This window comes from Nothoprocta perdicaria, unplaced genomic scaffold (genome assembly GCF_003342845.1).
Source record: "Nothoprocta perdicaria isolate Ctin4 unplaced genomic scaffold, notPer1 scaffold_85, whole genome shotgun sequence".
NCBI classification, from domain to species: Eukaryota; Metazoa; Chordata; class Aves; order Tinamiformes; family Tinamidae; genus Nothoprocta; species Nothoprocta perdicaria.
Genome location: NW_020456143.1, coordinates 2,070,296 through 2,093,332, shown reverse-complemented (window position 1 = coordinate 2,093,332; position 23,037 = coordinate 2,070,296). Strand labels below are relative to the sequence as shown.

General features: G+C 36.3%; 1 protein-coding gene across 1 annotated transcript in view; it reads left to right on the top strand.

Moving 5' to 3' along the window:
* The window catches only part of SEMA3A (semaphorin 3A), a 130,269-nt gene that overhangs the window by 51,204 nt on the left and 56,028 nt on the right, over nt 1-23,037 (top strand). The window contains exons 5-6 of the mRNA XM_026052207.1: nt 12,557-12,650; nt 19,376-19,495. Of these exons, the coding sequence (XP_025907992.1) occupies nt 12,557-12,650; nt 19,376-19,495 (214 nt within the window). The remainder of the gene's footprint in view (nt 1-12,556; nt 12,651-19,375; nt 19,496-23,037) is intronic.

The following is a 23,037-nucleotide window of genomic DNA, read 5'->3' as shown; positions in this document are numbered from 1 at the left end:
CCAAGAGACAAAATCCAGACAGCAGGAAAATAAGGTTAAACCATTCTATCTGAAGCCRTTTCACAAAAAGAAGAGGAAATGTATGACATATGGTATCAAGTAAGGTACTTGAAGTGGAGTCTAAAAATGTTAAAAAAAGACAGCTGTATATTTGCATGATTAAAAGGGGAAATGAACGATATTATGATACATCGAGAAAGTAAGGAAGAGTTATGAAACCCGAAGCAGATTTACTGGATGTTTGTTTGCCTTTCTTATCAACTGGTTTCCAATGTTTTTATTCAATTTATCTTCAAACTCAGCCTCCACCTCTATCTTCCGCTTTGTTTCTCTCAGTGACATCAGTGTTGGCTATTAGCACCAAAACTGGGTGTATCTTTGAGCCTTGAAACAAAATCAAAGAACAGTTTAGGGAAAGAGATAATTAAATATCAGCTCTTCTTCCCTCCAATATGTTTAAACAGATTAGATTATTTTAATGTGTTGGATGTGATGGGAACATTTTAGAACAGTATTGTWATGTGAGTTTCCACTGATGATATTTGAGTCACACAAATCAGTGCTAAAATCCTTATCCTGTCTATCACAGAGTTTAGGATACCTAAGTTATCTGATTTTTATATAGGGATCCAAATCATCTTTATCCTAAGCAAAAAGATACGTTTGTTCTTAGTTTTTGTCTGTAAGAGTGTTTAGTTATTCAATATTAAACTGTTTTGGGAACTGTATGTCACAGATAGTGGAATTTTTGCATGCGCTGCCTGTTTTTGTAAAATCCAGGGGTTGATAAGTAAATGGATGCCTGCTTATGACAATACCTCTGAAATTTGGAACTCAGTTGAGATATTTCTTGGGAAACTAAAGGTTAACTGGGCACCAACTGGTGCCTTTTCACAAGTGATCTCTGTGAGCTTGTCTGGCACCTTATGGGTAGTATGGCATGGGCTGAGCAAGCCAAGTTGCCATTAGCTTTACTAGGAGTGGAGACAAGGCAAAAAAACTCATGGCATTCAGGCTCAAGACCGAGAACGTCAGCTTTTTTGCTTTGGCATTGGTTTCTTGGCTAAATTGCCTGATTTCCCTCTGCCTCATTTCATAAGAACAGTCAAATTTATCCAAAAAAAGAAGCCCATTTAACTTAGGGTTTTGGTTCTCACAGGGCCGAGAATGGCTGTCGGGGAGAGAATCAGGAGAGCTTGCAGCAATGCCTGGTGATAAAGTTTCCCAGCCCTGAGCACTTGTCGTTCAGGGATTTCCTGAACCCGGAGAGGAATCTCTGTGTTTAATACTTTTTGATGCCTTGCTTTTTGATGAATTAGTGCAGGCATTTCTTGAGCTCATATATCTTTTTAAGCAACCACAATGTCCAAAGTCCCACAAACGGTAACATGCAAGAAATATAATTTTTGTTCATTTGTTTTAAATTTTCTGGCAGCTAGATGTATTAGGCGTTCCAGTTAATTTTAATTTCTCTTCCTTATATCTTTCCCAATTTGCTTTATATATTTAAAGTTAGAGGATGGGCGCTTAAAGTGCTATTAAAAGTGTGGGCTTGCTATGGCTTTATCCAGAGGAATAACAATGCTGCGGGTTTTATTCTTTATCTCATTCTTTAACACATCTAATAATCAATAGTCTTTTTTGACTGCTACTAAGCATTGATCTTTTTTCATAGAAAAGTGAWCATACCTTTAAGATCTTGTTTTTAAATTATAAAATGAAATTCTGTAGTAGGATTTGTAGACTTGTTCTCTGTGGAAAGATATAGAACAAAACAGTGAACTTCATACAAGGATGCTACAAAGACCTTAAAGTGAATATATTGAAAAAATCAGTATAAATTTCCTTAGTTTATTCTGGTCACCTTGAGTTGATAATCTGAGGTTTTAATCTCTGCCACTGATAAATAAAACATTTTCAGATAGAAATGTAGTTTTAAAATGCCTATTTCTTTAATCTATACCAAAAGTGGTGTTTCTTTGATCCTTTCAGGCCTTAGTGAGAGGCCACTGCAAAGTGAGAAGTGACTACCATAGACTGGCTGGGCTTCGGAGCAGATGCTTAGTCATTGCTGTGAGAGTAAAATGCCCATCCTGCAATTTCACTTCCTATCTACTGCTAACACCTCCTGAAACGGAAAGACAGCTGGGCTATTATCTTTCAGATTCCACTTGTAAGTGTTAATTTTAATGCCTGCATAAAAAAAAAAAAAAAAAAAAAAGAGAGATGCTTACATGGAAATTTCAGCATCTATGCATCTATGTCAAAGTTTTGTCACTACCAGACCACACTTAGCAAGGTCTTTCCTTTCCTAGAAGAGACTTGTGCTTCGACAGGGATCAATTAGAGTTGAGAGTGTTTCAGAAAACTTGTCTTGTATTTTTCGTTGGTCTGATATCAGTGCTCACATCTTAGGAAAACAGAGCTGCAGCTATAAAGAAAGATAATGTCAGCAGAGTTCAGAAGGTGCCTCAAACAGCACAACTGCCTTCTCCTGCTGAAATGTTTATGTCCAAGGTGATAGAAAACTGAGCAGCGTTATCACACAGATGGTCTGAGCAGATTTTAATAAATAAGGGCATGTGTTTTTTCCTTACCAGTTAGGATCAAATTTGCTGGATCCAGGACAAGTTTACAGAGAGCAGCATTCCATTTCTAACACTAGGAAAAGAAGGTTTAGAAACTACACAGCGTTTAAAAATTGCATTTGTAGTGTGTACATGCAAATGATGAGTGGATTCCTCTGATACTTCTCCTGCTTGATCATCTCCAAGGTTGATTTTTTTCTTTAGTTACATTTGCTGTCACTGGGGTTGCACAAGTGCTGCTCAGGACACAGCTGAGAACTCAGCTTATTGTCCGCATGTGCTTCTGTTATGAGTAGCAAAACCAAAGGACAAGTTGGCACAAGAGGTGAGATGATTAATATTTCAGGTCTTATTTTTATTTGTGGATCTATATGTGTGTATAATTATAAATCTGAAGGATCAACAGCTAAGTGAGGTTGAACATTTATCTACATAAATACAAATTAAGCTAGCATTTTTCAGTCAGATATCTGAAAAAAGTAATTGGTAAGGCTTAGTAATACACATGCTCTGTATTCTCAGTGTTTATTGCTATTACTTTAACGATGACAAAAAGCAGAAGGGTGATGGTTTGGATGCAAGTTTAGGAGTCATGCATTTATCAGTTCAAACCTTTTAAATTGATGGTGATGGAGAACAACTGGTTTAATTCACAGTCATTTGGATGGATCTGCTGTGACCCCCACTTAACATGTAAACATGGCAAGGGATATGAGAAAGATTACTCTGACGTTCACTGAACTTGAGGGGAGTCTTTCTTGGGCTTCACGATGAGGCTATAAAGCACACAGCAGGACCGGAAAGGATGTGCATGAAGGGAAAAGTACCCAGGGTTGTACAGCAGTGGGGATGGCACTGAACTGTGTTGGACATCCGTAGGGTTTGTCCTTGACATTCCTGTGAGAGCTCTGGGTCCCACCTCACCCAATGAAGAGACAAGCAGTGCGGGTGAGGAGACATGAAGGGACCGAAAGGGCATCTTCCCTTAGCAGAAAAGTGCTGTATAAGTTAATCATTTTGATTCCATTGAGAAAAGGTTACAGAAAGTTATTCCAGAAATCAATAGGGTTTAAAGGAGAGCATGTCTTCCTGCAAGAAGATACTGTGTTTTTTAGGTTGTTTAAATCAAGTAAGTTCGCTTGTGCACTATGATCTCACCGGGCGAAACATCCAGGAGTTTGAGCCAAAGTTCTGTGAAATGAAAGGAAGCATTTCCCCTTCTAAAATACCAATATTGGTAACCGAGTTTTTGGCTTGATGTTAACTGACCCGCTGACACAGCATTCCTAATTATGGGTGCACATATATAAAATTATGAGCTAATGAACTACTTAGTTTTGCCAGTTTCACTAATTCTTTCCCAGTTTCCAGGGGACTCCTGGGTGCTAGAAAAGCAGGCAAGATAGTGAATAGAAAAATGAATTTAATGTTTTTTTTCCAGTCATCTTGAATCAAAATCACTTAAATACATCTGTTTCTATGTCAGCAATTTTTTGTTGCACTGGGAGAAGAATATCAAACATTCTTGACTTTTTAATAATAAAAAAAAAAAAGAGAAATGCCTCATTCTTAAACCCAGTGCCATGAATAATAATTGTAACTTGTCATGGAGGGAGGTTATAATTATGTCTACTGTTACTTATGGCTCCGTGTGCACAATAGAAGTTACTTTTTCAGAGGTATTCTCTAATGCTATACCAGCTATTAACCTGTTGCAGATACTATTTTTTGCTAATGAAGAAAAATTAAATGAGGCTGCACAAGGGCTTGGTGGTATCACTGTGACAGTAAGCAGAGGGAACAAAGACTGAGGATGAATGCTTATTGCAAAGATTTTAAATTTAAGCTTTTCTCGTTGAAGTGATAAACAAAATTGCCCAAAGGGACCAAATTTCACCTTTTATATTTCAGATCTTGTCCAGATGTAGTTTTATAAATCTGAGTACTTCTCAAATACTGCCACTTCACAGGCTTCTCTGACCAAAGGGTTGCAGATGATAGATTGCAGTGTCTTAGAGCAAAGCTTAATAGTTGTTACAATAGTTACTTACAATAGGGAAGAATTTTCTCTTCTTTGTTACTTGCACAATTCTCTGGCAGTACGGTCACTGGGACTGACTTTGAGAAAAAGAATTTATAACATTTTTGTGGACTTGATCTTCATTCTGTTACTCATTTAGACTTTATTTTTTTGGAAACTTTTACTTGGGACTTCGCTTGGATTCATAGCAGATTATTCCTTCCCCCCATCCTGCTCGGAGGAATTAAAAAGACAGTTTAAGCAGCAATGCAGACTGAATTTTTAGAAGTGACTAATAGTCTTATGAGTTTTAAATTGCACATTTCACCATGCCCAAGAAAGACTTGATTTCTATTAGCTTTTCATTATCTATTCTGTGAAAATCAGAGCCCTTGAGCAACTCTTAAATTGGGTGTCCAATTCAGAAGCATGCAAAATCGCTTGGGAAATTAGAAAATCCTGGCCATATGCTTATATGTTAACTCCATTGGACAAAGTCTTTCTGTATATTCCTTCTCTAATTTGCAGTCGTTTTCGTGTTATAAATAAGATACCCTTGACAAAACCTGACCCAGACATGAAAGTTGCCCAGAAAAGCTGGAGAACCTTTCCCTTGTTAAACAGAACCCTAATTATAGAAGCAATTTTGCAAACAATCCCCTGGGGGAAGCATTCTCTTTCTCATCAGGAAGGCTCTTGAATAAAATAACACCTTTGCTAACTTCATTTATTTACAACAGGACACAAGACTGAGACTGGGTTAGATTTATTGCCATTACATCACTGATGTTCAGTAATTCATAAAACATTGGGTCTAGGAGTTAGTACTGCTGTTATTTCCTCTGATGCCTGACCTCACCACAGTCTAATAACATACAGGAAATCCAGAAGACAAAGGGGGAAAGCAGTGGTCTTGAATGCTAAAAATAACTATAGAAAACCAGTAAAATCATGTAATAGAGTATGGGCCGATAATTTATTTAACATAATAGTAGAACCTGCTAAAGCAATTAGAATCTGTTCCAAATGTTTTTAATGGAAAATATTTTCGGGGTAAGAAGAGGAATACTTGAAGAATTGAGCCTTTTGGGTTATGTAGTTCAGTTATGTGTACTGGTTTTAGGTTTGTGTATCTTATTGCTTACATATGCAGACTGCTTAATAACTTGACTGGAACAGACAGTAATTATATGGTGGTTTTATTTCTAGAGGTCATCCTATATGAACCAGACAGTGATCCTAGTTGATGTATTGCACTTGACAACCTAGAAAGTTTCAATACAAAGACATCTAAATTCCCAGTGTCCTTTGAGAATTGTTCAATATCCTTGATGGTATCTAGTATCTGGTATGCCATTGGGATGGCATTTTAGTGTCTGTACTAATCAGTCAAGGTTAACATGTCATTCATGTCATGTGTTTCTGTTTTTTTCTTTTTTTTCTTCTATGTATTATTTGTTTGTTTGTTTGTTTGCCWTAAGGGATAAATACTTTAATGATAATATAATGAAATTCCTTGGTAGTTTTGAAATGTCTTTATTTCTTTGTGTTTTTTTTTTTTTTTAAGATCAGAATAAAATTTTACCTAAAATATCGACTTAGGCAGTGCTTTAGAATCGATACAAGTGTATACAATTTTGCGCACCAAATTTGGGACATGTCTTAGGGAAAAAAAAGATAAAACAAAAAAACTGTTGAATGACACTCATAAATCYGCTGCCTATAGCTTGTGAAATATTACAAAACTAAGATAACAAATACATATTTCTTTCTTGAACAGCTGTTCAGTTTGACTATGCCTGCCCTTTTTCTATTTACATATCTAGCACATCTATTTGAAAGAAGCCATTCTTCATATAAATACCAATATTAGCATGCAAACTAGTATGTTCAGGTGTGAACAAGTCTTCACTGTTTGACACTGACATTTTGTTTGTCTTCCAATCAGAGGGAAAAGGAATTAAAAATCATAAAACACATAYAATGAATAGATTAAACCAGCTGTTCTTAAATAGCTCATCTGGCAGGGTTTCTCTCTTCGTTAAATTCATTGAATGATATTTATTTAGATAGATAGGTAGATATAAAAAATAAAATAGCCTTTTTGCAAAGGTTTATGATAATATGTATTATCTCAGCTAATCTCAGAACAAGGCAGATGAAAAAGAGATTGTAGACATTTGACTGAAACTTAGTTATTTAGAGGGTACGTTCTTCAAACTCTGATGTATACAGAGATAGATTTTCAAAACTTTTTTCCTTATCAGACTCTGTTGCATTTTATGATATCTTCTGAATATAAGCCAGGAGAAATTTCTAATGTGAATGACATACTATGATAAAAAGAGAAAGAGAACCTGGGATCTCTATTCTGCTTTCATTGAACTGCGGAACCAAGGAAACGTAGAACTGATGGTCATCTCAACAGCTCAGTTACTCCATTGTTCAATATAAAAAAAAAGATTTTCAAATATCAGCATCTCTGTGTATGTTTGCAAGCAGAGTKTTTCAGGGGAAAGACTAGCTTTTTTGCTAGTCCAGGTCTGGGCAAGCATAGAGATGGCAGATCTCTTCTGGAGCGCCTGATCAGATGGTTTTGCAGATAATCACTCTTCAGCAAAGTTCCTTCTGCCTCCCCTCTAGCACCAGGAGGGTCTTCCAGGTCCTATAGAAGCAGCAGACTTCCCTTTCTTGGAAACAGCTTTTTATGAAGGATCTGCTATTTACAGTGATTTCTCACAAGCTGTTACAACTCTCATAGCTCAGCTCTGTTAAGCCTAGGTTGGAAAAGCAAAACAAAACATAACTAGAATGGTTTTGCAAAGCCTAGTATCCTCCAAATGTGAGCCACATGGAGCTTGAATGTTAAAAGGCCCACTGTTTGTATTTTATTTATATATATATATATATATATATATATATATATATATATATAGAGAGAGAGAGAGAGAGAGAGAGAGAGAGAGAGAGAGATTTAAAGCAGTTGCCTTATTGCTTCAATTACTTTTCACCTTTTTCCCCAATGGTTACCACTTGCCTCAACACTGACATTTATTTTAATATTTTTATGCATAATTTCTCACATTATATTTATTTGCACTTACACTTAGAAAAAAAAATGAAGCATTCCACTGGGATGACTTTAATAAAAGTTGCTTATTAAAAGTTCCATAACAGTATGATTCCCAACACTGAAACCAAAGTCCTCATATTTAAGAGTTTTCGTGACTCAATAGATTAAGTGTGAAATAGGAAATATAATGGCAAGAACATAGCCATATCACACATAGTTGTTACCCTTAAAATTCTTCTTGAAAAGTAACACAATTCAAAAATAAATCATTCTTCATAGAGTGAAATGTGTTTAAAAGATTCTGTGGAAAATTMTTGATATAGTCATAAACTGTGTGCACGCAAAGTTGTATAAGACAAGAGGAAAATCAAATTGAAATTATGTATAGCGGGTGAGGGGAACAATGAAAATACCAGCTTCTGTCCTACAAGAAATAAGTCTCTGATTCGCTGCCCCAGCAGAGTTCAGTGCAGAATTGTTAGCTCGGAGTTGTATTACTATGGTCTCACTTCCCTGAGACACCTAAAGGTTCCTCTGTAATCAATGATGAGACGTCTTGTCTTTGGGAATTTCAGGTCTTGTTGATCCAGCTTGCCATTCAGAAGAACCTGTTGCTTTCTGCTGATTGTGAGAAGGGTGGAAATTTGAATATTTGAATTTGAAAACTTTGAATAATGCCTCTGTTTAGTTTGCTGTTGTTCTCACTCATGCTGTATAATATACAGAACCTGATATTTCAGTGCCAGCACTTTCTGGCTCAGTTAAGAGACACTTCCATCTGCCCTAAAGTCTTCCAAACAGATACTCCTTCCAACTGCGTTATCATACTGTGTGCACTCTGGCTTGCTTTTTTTTTTTTTTTCCCCCTTCGCTTACCTTTTCCCCGTGCAATCTATTTGTCTTATGTTTCATGAAAGTAGAACAGAGTCTGTGAGAACAGCAAGGGAAATGTGAACATCAATAATGTTCACAGCTGTGGCCAACTCTACCTTTTTTTTTTTTTTTTTTTTCCTTTAAACAAAAGATGTGCAAGTTCCTGAAGCTTTTGGCATCCTGGATGTTTCTAGACCATCCCACATTATCATTCGTCAGCTTGTCCTGATGATCGACTAGCCCCTGGAAGACACCCTGGAGATGTGCTCCTTTCTATTTATGGTTGAGGGGTTACAAAGAGTAAGGATATGACTTCCATCAGCTGCACTAACGCAGCTGGGGAGCATCATTTCTGTCAAACCATTCTAAGTCTTCCGTGCCTTATAATCTAAACCAGTAATACTTTTTTAGTAGCTGTACACACTCCATCAACACGGTGTCTTCAGATGATCTGCTTGCTCTGCATTAATTCATTATAGATTGGCAGCAATTTTGCTGTGCTAGGTTCTGAAATTCTAGGATGGTTTCTGTGTGAAGTGCCAGAAAACTTTCATTAAAAGAAATGACCCTGAATTTCAGCAGGCATTGCTGAACCTCCTAGTAGCTTAGCTCTTTGCCACCAATCACAGGCTTTCTCATAAGCCAGAAATAGTGCCAAACTGGGAAAGAATATATAAGAAAATCTTCACCAAAACCACCCAGTTTAAGCTGTCATCTTCTGGTTTGTTTGAGACAATTCTGGACTGTTTAGCTTCTGAGATAGACACCAAGTCTGCTACAAAAGCTATCATACTGGGTGTACTTACATATTAACGTAGTGTGTGTTTGTATGTATGTATATATTTTATACATATATATGTATATCACACTGATATCGTGCTGGCAGGCTGAGGTTATTCAGTAGCTAGCCATGAAGAAATTATTCTCAAGTAGTAGTGTCATTTCAACAGTTAATGCCATGATGTAGGGCATTGTTTCAGCCCTTGGAACTGGAACTTGGAAATTAATTTCTATAACCTTAAAATGGCAGATCATGGGTTAAAAGAAGAGAGGGAATCAGAAGAAATTGTACATTTGTTCCAAGACTGAACTGTAGTTCTTTCTGGCTTAGACTTGCCATCTACTGCACCATGTGCTACAGGAAATCCTTGTTCATAGGACTGAGAAGTAGGATGAAAAGTTTGTGGCATGCTAGCTTGCAATGCAAAGCTTTCTAGGTGGACCATGATTCATGCTGTAACACAAGCTGAGGTGGGAAGAGGAGGTCCTTAGTATCATGGCATGGTAGTTTCAGCTTGCTGTCAGTTGTTGTCACTATGAATTGGTGGAATTTTCAGTGCACCATCGTATAAGCAACATCTGTCCCACATACTGAAATTTAGGACCTGAACACTTCCCTCATTTTTGGTAGATAATATGCATTAAAGAGAAATATTAGCTAAGGTAAACTAATATATTAGAACTCAAGTACCAGCTAACTAAAATACACCAGAACTGGTTTTTTATCTGGTAGATCCCTTGAGAGTCTTGAAATATACTGTAATGTCCCTTTGTGTTGCCAAAGCCCTTAAAGAGGTGTTCTATAGAATAAGTTGGCCTTAATAGTAATTGCAGTGATCTTTATTTGAACATCTATTTTTTTTYKTTCTTATTTTTTTCTTTATTCTCTCCTTTCCTCTTTTCAGATTTCTAGAGAATTTCCTCCACTATCAGAGGAGGTGCTTGCAAAAATAATGCTTTGTCATRAATTCCTGTTCCTGGTTATATAATAGTCCTCACATGGCTGCAAAATAGGGAGCTGTTTGTGAGCCTAATCTTTTTATGACCAATGGGTCTGCTGAGTCACTGTAATAGGACTCTGCATTCAGCCCAAGGCTATGAAGCCTAAGAAGCAGGAGCATTTTAAGTGTTCAAAAACTTTTCTAAGTGCAAATAACTTGCATGGTCTCCATCTGAAAGTTCTTGCTGCTTTTTTGTGCAAATGAAAACCATGGTGACACCAATCAAAAAACACTGAGCCTTGGGCTTTGCAAGCTCCAGGCAGACTGACTTTACCCTCCCCTGAATCATTTCTTCACCTTCACGTCCCCTGTTGCCTTATCAGGTGGAATTTAAGTGGTTAGGACAACTTACTTACACTTCATGTTGGCCTCATTGCCAGCATACTAGAACTTGACTCTTTGGGTAAAATATCAAATAAATGTTTTAGAGATAATGCAGGGATGAGTTTTTGCCTTCAAATCCTCTCATTAGTTTCTCATCTTGTCTCCCACTTACAAGACATCTCCAGGGCAGGATTYGGGTGTGTAAGCCACAGGCAAGAACAAGTGTCTGTCATTCCTACTCACTCTTCTTTTTTGTTTCCTAATTGTTTTTGTTTTATTAATTGCAGAGTAAGGGGGCAGTTTCTTAGGAAAAAGTTTCTTTGTTGTCTCTGTTGTCAGTAGACAAGAATGATTTTACTTTTGCACCCAAAGAAGTATTTGGATGAGTTAGGCTTCTTTTAGCATGTTTCTTAAAATTACCCTGAGGCTTCAAACTGACCATGGTAAACCTACTTGGTAGCTAACTGTGATATAGCTACCATTATTACTTGCTAATATATTTGGAAGCTTATTGCATGTGCCTCTAGTTACCTTTAAACTGAAGTATGAAAATGTGGTGTAATTTCCTTGTCATTTCTGTTATTTCAAATGGTTTATTCCACAAGAGAATAAAGGGAAGGGTACCCTAAGAGAAGTATAAGGTTGTGTCTTATGCTGATCTGATTCTCCACACTTTTTAGCCTGTTGCACATCGATATCAGTACAGTCACAGTGACATAAACCAGAAGAATAGTCAAAAATCAGATCCTTCCTACATCAAATCATTGTTCACATCTGTTTCTTCTTTGTTTTATAATGACAGATGGGCTTATTTTAGGAATATATTCTGTTTTAACAGTCCTGCCATTGACTTTATAGACTTATGAAATATCTATTGGTGTGCAAGTAGAGCAATTATCATCTAGTAAGAAAAAATCCCAAGAAAATGTAGACTGATGATAACATTTTTCAAATAATGACTTGTAACATTAGTGCCATTTTCTATTACTGAAGTTGAGATCTCTTCACTCTTAACTACTTTTATTTATTGTGAAAAATCTTGATACAGACCCCTACAGCAGAAAATCAAAAGTGATTTTTTTTTTCATTATTTATTCATTTGAAGGAGCAAAGTCATAAAATTGGATAGGAGTGAGGAATTTGTCTGAACTATTACAAATAAAAACAAGGACAAAGAAAAAGTAAGAAATTCAGCATTATGCCAGATATTGCAGACACAGGATGACTGTATACACATAATCAGACAGAGTGCATCTACATGAACATGCCATAGAAGACTGAGGTTGAGTCTTTGGGATCAAACTTCAGCAAGCTGTGCACAAACTTTTTCATCTTAGAGTGCTGTAAGCCCTGTGCAACTTCAATGCTACCACTCCATTTTCCTTTTATCTTTTTCTGAAGTAAATGTCTGTAAAGTCCTTTTGGTGTTCTTTTGAAAATATCCAACACACATACATGTGCACACACATACATGTGTATTTACATAATATAATTAAAGAAGCCTTTAATAAAAACCATATTCAGAGATGCTTTAGAAAAGTATAGCTAATTAAACATGTCTTTCATCTCTTTCAGATAAAAATTTCAAATATTAACATCTTCAGTAAATACTATGCGGACAGTATTCTTACTGAGGGCAGATAGAATTCAGTGAAACTGTGAAAACTATGTATGGAGTAGATGAGACAAGACCTGTGAATGTGTATTTGTACTTTTGATTTGCTTCARCACAGTATCAGTTAGAAGGTGGGCACTTTTGCCAGATCCTTACCTTGTGTGGGTTCACATCCCTGAAGCCACAATACTGGTTTGAATCATATGCGCTGCTCTCTATTGAATTCAAGTTAATTTTAGTGTCTTTCAAAAAATAATGTTTCTTTCTTTTTCCCTCTCACAGGACAACATTTTTAAAATGGAAGATTCACATTTTGAAAATGGCCGAGGGAAAAGCCCTTATGATCCTAAATTGCTGACAGCTTCTCTTTTAGTAGGTAGGTGCCACAAAATAAGTTCAATAAGATATGCTCTTACTGCAGATAATTGCCAGTGATAGGGTTTTGATGAGTGTGTACTTTCTTTCTAGGTTAAGGTCATTCTAGTTTCACTTTTAATTTTGTTGATCCAGGTGTCTTGAAAAGTAAGATGTATATAAACCAGGATTCACAAGAGTGCCTTTATCCCTCTATAAGACCTTGATTCCCCAAAGAGTTTCTTCTCCTCAGACCTAGAAGGTTCTGGAGGTATTTTAATGATTGAATTTATAGTATGACATTGGTATCAGCACATATGAGAGCAAAGTAACAGCAAAAATAAGCGTTTTCTTGTACCAGTTTTGCATATCACTGCAGGAAAATGCAGGAAAAGCATATCACTGAATTGTTTCCTCTTGTGAGTTGGACGTATGCAAATGTTTACAAGTCCAGGTTCTAAGATYGTGATATTCCATCTGAAGAGATCTGTCTTACACTGAGTTAAGTTGAGAGAAACCTGTCTAGATTGAGATATTTCAATAAGTATTTTTGAATTGGTAATAGCCTATTTAATGAAAGATGAATGTGTAAGAGCATCTGGATTGTGTTATCCTGATTGAACTAATCTAATTAATTGAATTGATCTAATTGATATAACTAATTAAATTGAATTAATTGTGTTGATTGGCTTTCCCTTCTCCCTTACACACAAAAAAAAAAAAAAAAAAAAAAAAAAGTGGGAGATGTTTTGTGAGAAGAGATTAGGAGTGAAAAAAAATTAGTTTCTTCTTCTCACCTGTGAAATAATATTGCCCTTGTATAGCCACTCTGTCCTCAATGTAATTTTTCTGGCAATTAATTATAGCTTCAAATCCAAGGGGACAAAAAGAGTTTCAGAAGTGTTCAGATTCTTGTGTCTAATAACTCTGTGGGAAATGATTTATAACTAGATACATTGTTTTCTCCAAGATTTTGACCACATTCTTCCTTATGAACTTCTCTATATTATATTTACATTGCATTTAAGAATAAGATATTTAGAAGTGATAGTCAAAAATTTATTCTTGAGTGTGCCGCGTTCTTCGAACCCCCAAATTGGTGAGGAGCTACCCTGAGGAAATGCACTTTTTAAAAAGAAAAAAAAAAAGGAAGAAAAAGAAAAACAAGAAAGCCATCCTCATCTTGCTCCAACTTGCACCCTGTAAAAACAGCAAAGAAATGTGTGTGTAAAAGGCCAGTGTATAAATTAGTGCCTGGAGCAACTTGAATTTGTGGCAGAGCTGCTCTCAAGGGAATGACTTGACTATTTACTTTAATATACAATAAAGAAAGAAAATTATGACAATCCAGTATTACACGGTATACCCAGTATGTAACTGCATAAAGTCAACAGCGTCTAGCTTTTCACATTCCTTTAAAAAAAAAAAAAAAAAAAAAAAAAAAAAACTCAGTCCTGCACAAATATGATTATCTTATTTCCCTTGGCTTGGATTTCATGGCTTTAAAACATCTTTGCTTTCATGAGCCCACTCCCTCTCACTATCATTTTTACTCCATGTGTTTTTCCTCCTAATAAACAGTAGACAAAGCATCATATTTTGCTTTGAATCAGAATTCAGTTAGAGCCACGAGTTCATTAGCACTAGAGAAGATGGCAAAAATGGATTATTCARTTAGCCTTTTAACTTTCATTTAGACTTTTAACTTCAGTCACTGATCTAAAATGCAGGGCAAAACTAAAAGTAACATTCCTCTATCATCAAAAACAAACAGCTTTTTTTCTGTGATTCTTATAACTACCTTATTGSCATATTGTGTTTATGATTATAGTACTGCATTTATTTAAATCCTTTGCCACATAGCTTCCCTTGGTATTTAAGAAAGAGTATGCCAAAGTCACCACTGGTCCACTGTGGTATATTCTGTTTTTGCCAAAACCACAAATTTAATGAAACCATGTTGACCCAAAGTAAAATAATTTCCTCTACCAGAGTAGGTGGATTCCACCTGGATAAATGAAGAAGAGAGTAGAACAAACTGGCCCAGCAGTGACTGTATGGAAAGGGTTGGTCTAGTTGGATCCTGAAGTAGATATCAGGGAGCTGAAACAGTGCATAGGACCACAATTGAAAGATGGGCCCCTTGACCATGAGCGTTTCATCAAAATAGTTTTCTTTAAGAAGAGAAAAGCTGAACTAGTACTTCCCTTCTTCATAGCTGAGTGACAGCTCTAATACACCTGGCCTTTCAACTGCCAGAAATATTTCTRCTCAAGAGCAACCAGGGATTATCCCGGGTTCATTGAATGTGGGTGTAAATTGATAAACTTACAATCATAAAACTGCAACATTATAGTTATAACACAACATACCTGTAAAGAAGACAAGAGAGGGCTGAGAAATGAGAGTAATGTGTGTATGGGGCAGGGAAATAGCCTCTCCTTGCCAGAAATATTAAACAGAGAGTTTACAAAGAGAACATTTTTGACTCAATAGCCAAAAGGTGAGTCTTAGGTAAAAGTGAAATGTAATTACCCATGCTGGAATTCAGGCAAAGCACCAAGGATAATCTGCCAAAAGTAACCTAAGATTTTTAAAAGCCATTTGTACTCAGCTTTCTTGTTTTGTATTTCCACTGAATGAAAGAAACTCTTATAACGGTTCAAAAAAAATGAGTTTTCTCTGCCTCCTTATAAAATTCAATAATACTTGAAAAAAACCCTAAACAAACAGTTCATCATTATTAAATTGTTCCAATACTTTTCCACTACGCATTCCCTGTTTCATCCACCTGCAAACATTTTTCATTATTTTTTAAGAGTTGTTCATTAAAGGTACTTATTGCTTCTCTACTCTTAAGTAAACGCCAGCTGGGAACGTGATATAACCAGTTCCTAATAACATAAGACATTATTCATCCATTCCCAATCTATATGTTCCTAACTAAACAGTCTCCATTTGAGTGGGCTAATGCATTAAAACATAGAGAGTATCTAGTCCCTGGGTACCACTAGTGAGTATTTCAGGGCAGAAGGAAAATGAGAGGCAGCAGAGTTTTCAAAGAAAGTAATCACTGTAGAAAATTGTCTCTGAAATATATTAGTATAGAACAATTGTATCTGTATAGYTGAAGAAAACTCAGAGAATGAGATATCCCTTGTTCTATTATCAGTCAGATGTTCTTCAGGAATTCCCACTTTGAGATTTTTGAAAGCACTGATAATACAGTATCCTCAAAGCTATCTATGCTGTGTCTCACTCATTTCTTTTATATATAYTTTAAAATATTTTTTGTATCAGCCTTAGCGCCTTAATACTCCAAAATAGGGATTAATCTGAATGTGATCTGAAGGATGATGGCTTCTTACCAAGGAAGAACATTGCTGTCCTCATCTGCTCTCCTCCAAAGTAACTCTAAGTACACACAAGGTTCATAATTCAAAGCTTTATTCTAGCCTCTGGGATTGGCATTTCAGCTGAATGTCAGTRAAGTCAGACCAACATGAAGTTTTTTCTGATAACCTTAACCTAATCTGCTGAACTTTCTTGTTGCTTTCAAAAAGGAAGCTGACACTTCTACCTGTGTCAGAAAATATATATAAAATATATATATAGAATACTATATATAAAGTATACTGTTCTCCTTAAGAGCCAAATAATTGTAAATAATATAAATAATATATAATATTTGGCTTTATTATATAAAGCCAAATAAATGTAAATAAATGTAAAAGAGAAAATAAATGTATTCTTTAACATCATTCTACCTAATGTGACTGGAAGATGCTGAGGAAATGGTCTTGCAGCGCTGTGCTGCTCCCATTCAGTATGTGGGAACAAATGGTTTCATTCTAAACCAGCAGTATATACAGGCTTTAGTTGTCACCTCTTTATTTAGTGAAGTCAATATATGTGTTCCATGTGTCAGTATGCTATAGCCTCAGTGGCTTTTGTTCAAAACGTTTTCTGAGTTTTTTTTTTTCCTGTGAAAACATGGGAGGCCCATCAGAACAGAAAATCATAGTCCTTGCCTTACACTGTTGGACTTGAAGTACAAAGTGACAATTCATTTCTTTTTATTTAGTCTTTTATTTTAGTAGTTTCTCAGTTTGGGATTGTTAATTTCCACTTCATTAGTGAAAAATGTCTTTAAAATTGCTACCAACAAAAATAATGATGCAAAAGAAGAACTTTCTAGATCAGTGAGGGTTCAAAAGAACGTCTTCATAGAGAACAACAACAAAAAAATAAACAGAAGGCTAAATTCTAGTATAACTTTTGAATAGTCTTGCATCAAGGAATACAGTTGAAGCTCACCCTTAATTTGTCAATAATCTCTCCAAATCACGAAAAGAAATGGTATTTCTTGTCTACTTCTCTAAGTGCAAATCCCATTTTTGCATGACTGTGGTACCACACATCTGATCCTGCTGACAATAAGAAAGGGTAGGGCTGCGGCGATGAGAACATATTTAAAACACGAAGGGCTGATCTGCAGCCGTGGTGCATGGTGGGCTATTTATGCCGTTTTCCCCAATTTAAAGATTGTGTCTGAAATCCACTGACTTCAGTGGATCTTGAATCCATTCCTGCTGGCAATCAAAGTGATTCCATTCAATCTGTAGGCTAAGTATATTGATAGGGTCAGTATATTGAAACTTAGAAGAGCTGTTGTAGAAAATAAAGAAAAGGCTGCTGGTTTCCTACAGCTCTTTCTTCCTTTGTAACACACTGAAACCCATTGTTGATAAAACTCTTATGCTATCACCACTGAAAAAAAAAAAAAAAATGCAAGCCAGAACAAGAGCACAGCAGTACAAATAGTTTTGGGATGAACTGAGTCAAACCCAGAAGACACATTAATTTCTATGGTGTCTGTATAGTGAGCTAGAAGTTGATATGCCTAACCCCTCAAGTTTCAAATCTGTACAGATATGTACTTTTAATAAATTATTGAGCTATTTTAACAATGTAGCATTAAATATAGGATTTTTTTTTCTTGATTGATCTTTCCATCTGTTGATAACTAAGAATAAAAATAAGTCATGTTGGTTCCTCCTGCCCTACACTTTTGATTTATATTGATTTATCCTAACTCAGTGGGGTGTAGAAGACAGGAAAATGAGAATAAGGTTAAAGAAAGGTTAAGCATAGCATCAAAGCCACTTTCACAGGCAAAACAGTTTTCTGTTCTCTAAAATCTCAGCTGCACAGCTACTCTATACATAATAATCACTATAATTAAGTGATTGTCTCCCCTCTAAGAAAGTGGAAAATGACATAGAGGAATGATAAATCGTTAATTAATGATATGCTGTTCTGTTTCACTTCTGATTACACCTCCTGCCGGGCATGACTGGTCTATTTGCTTGTAATCTCTGCTGTGAATTCATTCAATTCCACGCCTTTCTGCTATCATGTTTTCACCCTTCCTGACTTTCATGACTACCATATGGTAAAGAGCTACTGTACGTTCAATTGATAATTTCATGCTGTCAATGTTCTTGGGAAAAAGATCCCAGTGATATTCAATGGGCTTGCTTGGATGTGGTTGTACCACCATGGAAATACCTAAAATGGCCATGAAAATCATCCACTTGTTTCTAAAGGGTGTTTTAAAATGRGGATATGGTAGAGTTCATCTTGACCATGAAAAATTTATTACCTTAACTTAAAGAAACAGTTGTTTCATCCTCAAACTTATCTTTTCCATAGGAGAAGATCTCTTAAGATGGGTAGCTTAAAAATAGCAGTTGGAAGGATATGTATTTTTTTAATTCCCTATTAAAGGGACAGCATAAAGTAGCTCATCTCATATACAGGCATGAAAATGCACAGTTTTAGAAAGACATTTTAGCACTTTGAATTCAGACTAATTCCATGGACAAGCTCTTCATTAATTCCCCCCAAAATATGTGCTATACTTTGATCCCTGKATGTCTTCTGTAGATCTGATTACTATGTAGTTATTATTCCCTTATCCAYATTTAACTTGACCTGGTCTTTTGAATTTATATTACATCTATCTCTCCTCTGTAATTCTTCTCACTGGTTCAGGAGGAGCACACAAGGACTCTAATATTTTCAGCGAGGCTGTGTATGTGCCATTTATGAGTTGAGACTATAGGTCAATTTTAATTCACTTGTTCACTGTGATATGTGTGGGGTTGAGGTAGCAGAGGATGATCTCATTTGTTCACTCCTTGACTTTCTTTGACAGTCTTGCAGTTACAAAGGTGACAGAAAGAAAAAGGCATCATCCATCTTCCCTGTAGAAGATGCTGTCATCACAGCATTTGCCGGTAAAGACAGGAAAAAAAAATCCCAACAAACAAAAACCAGCCAACAATTTCTATATTAACACTTTGAAGGGCTCAATGACTTTCTAAACTAAGGATTAGCACACTGAATTATCCCTCTCCTAACCCAGAACCACARAGAAATTTGGGGTGTCTCTTGAAGTCTCCATGTCTCTCATGCCCAAACTAGGCATGTTTTTTTAGGGCCACATCCTGCTGTATGCCAGGATCACTGTACAGGCTATCACCAAAACAGGGTAAGAGTCTAAGCTTATTGCCTTAAAAAAGGTGCATTAGCAGTCACTACCTACAGTTTACTTGAGTTAAGCTCACACTGTATATGGTCTATCACTCTTGCGATTTTCACGTTATTATTAGTAGTATACATTGCTGACCTATCATGACTTGAGAAGCAAGAAATACTGTTTACAATTGTGTCATCCCACAGATGGTGAATTGTACTCCGGGACYGCAGCGGACTTCATGGGCAGAGACTTTGCCATTTTCCGAACGTTGGGGCATCACCATCCCATCCGAACAGAGCAGCATGATTCCAGGTGGCTCAATGGTATGTAAAGTGTACGCTTATCTGGTTACATTCATGTGGCCTTTAACGATTATCACTCAGGTTTGTTCCTTCTCCATCTGGGACATGCACCCTCATCTTTTATTTGGAGTAGAGTTGTGTCTTAAAGCAGTTAAATGAATTGAAAGTGAATCATAAAAGAAAATATTTTTATAAAGGAAGCTATATTTTTGGTTTAATTACATGAAGATTTGTGAAGTGGGATTAAATTTAAAACTTCTATGGGAAGGATAACTAAAACAGTTTTTCTGCAAGAGCAAATGGAGCACCTGTGGGTTTGTGTATGTTGAGCAGGCCRGAGCTGTCAGTACTTGTGACAGTGAAAAAAATGAAAGGAGATCTGGTTTCCCAAGGTATTGTTCAATGATTTAATATTTTGAAATTTCAATTTTGAAATTGAAACAAGGCACACTAACTTACATTATTGTTTGCAGGTAACTAATCAGCCCAGTAGCTGCTTCCTTGTATGTGTGCGGTGAGAAGGATAGTTTTGTTACACACCTGGTTTTAGGTTCATATTTAGATTATATTTTCACCAAAACACTTTAAAATGCATTTAGGCGCTTTATCCAGTTCTACTGAAGTGAAAATTTCACCATCTTAAGTAGAATTAGGSTGGATTTTATCTGTACAAACATACAAACACTCTTGGAAATGAATATCTATGATTTGAAAAAACTGACATCTGATTTCAGTGATCCAGTGAGACCGAAGTAAATGTAGTTATTTTGAGTTAATTTATATTTTAATTTTTATAAAGATTTGGCAAGCAACTTTTGCTGTACATGTTTCTTGCATCTGTCAGGCTTGCAGTCCTGTTTCTGAAATCACAAAAATATTTTGTGCTTAGATATTTTTCTCTTCTGGCCACAATATTTACATCTGTGCTAAGGTCCAGGGTTTTTATGTGGTTTTGCAATTTTGTGCAAATTGTTGATGTAAATTTTGGAAGTGTAATAGCAGACTAGCTTTTAACAACATAGCTTTCTGTAGAACAACCAATCCCTGGTTGCTATTACACTTAGAATAAACAATATATACATATGATATATTTATATACAGGGTATATGTATTGGATAAATAGATCTATATCTGTATATTGAGATGTATATGTATTTTATTATGGTATGCTGCATGAATCTGACTCTTGACCCATTAAATTCAGTTTTGTCAAAACTCATCTGGACCACTGAGAGGACAGATTTAGGTCTATTACATTTCATTTCTGCAGCCAGGGGTTGCTCTGTAAACTATAAGCACTCTTCACTGATTTATTTAATATAATAGCAGACACAATACCTGGACTTCAGGAGACATTAAATTACATGGGTTACAGACATATCTATCCATCTTGGTAGATAAATAGTAGACTAAAAATCACACAATACCCATTTTCATTATGATAGGATGAAATAAAGTCCAATCATGCAAGTAAAATGTGTATTTGTGCTGCAGCTTTGCACAGAGGTGGCTGTGCTGGGAGAGTTGGTGCCATGGGAGAGCACAGCTGTAATGCACAACCCCTCTTCTTGGGCATTGAAAGTGCCTCGTACCATTGCAGGTTCACTTATCAGTCTCTTGGTGCTAAATGTAAGACCTGCTTTTCCCAAATAAGCACCAAGGTAACTTCTGATGAGGTATGAAAAGCACAAATGTTTCTTGTGCTCAGAATGGGGGAGGAGAAGGCAGTCACACCTCAGGAGTTTACAGACTTTAAGCTTCCTAGGATAGAATAAAACCTAGAATAAAGGTATCCTCTATAAACATCATAAAAGTAGAAAAAYAGCATTTACTATAAGGCAGCTAGGTTTTGGCTTGAAATAGGGTTACAATATATTCCCATATGGAAAGTTTCAGAACAACTTAGAAAGGTAAGAATCAAACAGGAGCCCTTAGAAATAATCTTCWTAACTGCCTATAACGGATGAGAGTGGTTTTTAAGTACATTTTTAAAATAACTCCCTTACAATTTAAAAAGGTTACATCATTTATGCAGAATTGAAGAGGTTGGCTTAAAACTTGCACTGCAACATTCCTATTAAAGGCTGTTTACTGTTAATTACTGAGCGATAAGGCCCTGCAAGCATTTCTACAGAGCATTCCTGCTTTCATCATCATATATAAAAATCCAAAAATTATAATTGTTTAAATCTGAAACTATGCAGGAATGTCGGTCTTTTTTTTTTTTTTTCTTTTGTAGCCATTTGTATTTTTTAAAAGTAATTATACAGAGAGCTTTGCAGATGTGTTTGAAGTGTATGTACTTTTAATAAAGTAAGCTTGCACTGAAGGATGAGGAGCTCTCTACATTCCTAGAGAGCTGTATAAACTAGTASAGCCTTTTGAGACTTCTTAAGTTTGTAGTTTTACACATTTCTTGTAAAGGCATGGATTGCTCTGCAGTGATGGCTAACTTTTTGAGGTCATCTTCTACCATGTGCTTATTCTCAGGTTAAAAAAGACTAAAAAAGGACAGAAATGTTGATCAAACTTGCAGATAAGAGAAATCTTTGTCTCCATGGAGATTAATTGTTAGCGGGTGAGACATCCAGTTGTAAGTCCCTGCTAAGGCTTATTTGGCTCACAGCTGGAACTTGAAACTGCTTTTTCCATGCTAACACTAAGGTTAAGGCTGACAGGGTGTGGAAAACATTGCTGCTTGGTATCCAAAAATGGAGAGGAAAAGGCAGTTGCGTATCAAGAGCTTGCAAACTTCTTTCTTTTTTTCCTTTTTTTTTTTTTTTTTTTTTTTGATAAGAATTTAAATGTCATCCTGAACATGCATACATGGAGGACACTTAACCAATGGCCAGTGTGATTAAGCTTTCAGATTCAAGCAGGATCGCAGAGCTCCTGCAGAGATCCCCAGGGTCACCTGTTGAGGATGCTTCACTTTGCATAAGGAGGCAAACACTGCTGGGAGGAGGGCTTTGAACTGGTTAAGGTGCTGACCAGCAACTTTTCAAAGCATTTTAGTCTTTCTGAAGACTTTAGAGGCTGTTAAGCTTCTAAGGCAGTTTCATTTTGTATAAATAATTGAACCAAGGCAAATAAAGCAAGAGAGACTGACTCGATAGCCGTGCAGCGAGGGCATTCAGCTAGAGCTCAAGGGACCAGGCAGCAGGCGCTGTAGCTGTGTACATTTAATTATTGATACAGCCTGGGCCATGTGTGACGTGGAGGCATTTGCAAAAACACTGTAAAACATTTTGGTGCTCAGGGAGGTCCTCTTGGACATGAAAAGCAGCATTTCAGTGCCTCAGCCATGTGTTCTTTTACAAGGCAGGCGCTTGCCCACACGGACATTTGTCGGCTCCACTAGTAAATACATGGAGTCTCTTCGCACAAAAGGCTTTGACAGCTGGGATTTGTCCTCGTTATGGACAAGAAAGAATTTGAACTCTCAGAAAAAACAAACAAACAAACAAACAAAAAACCCCAAACACCTAGAAACTGGAAAAATATCTCCTGTCCAGCTTCAGTAGCAGTTGTTCTGATGTTACACATCCATTCTGCAGAGTCCT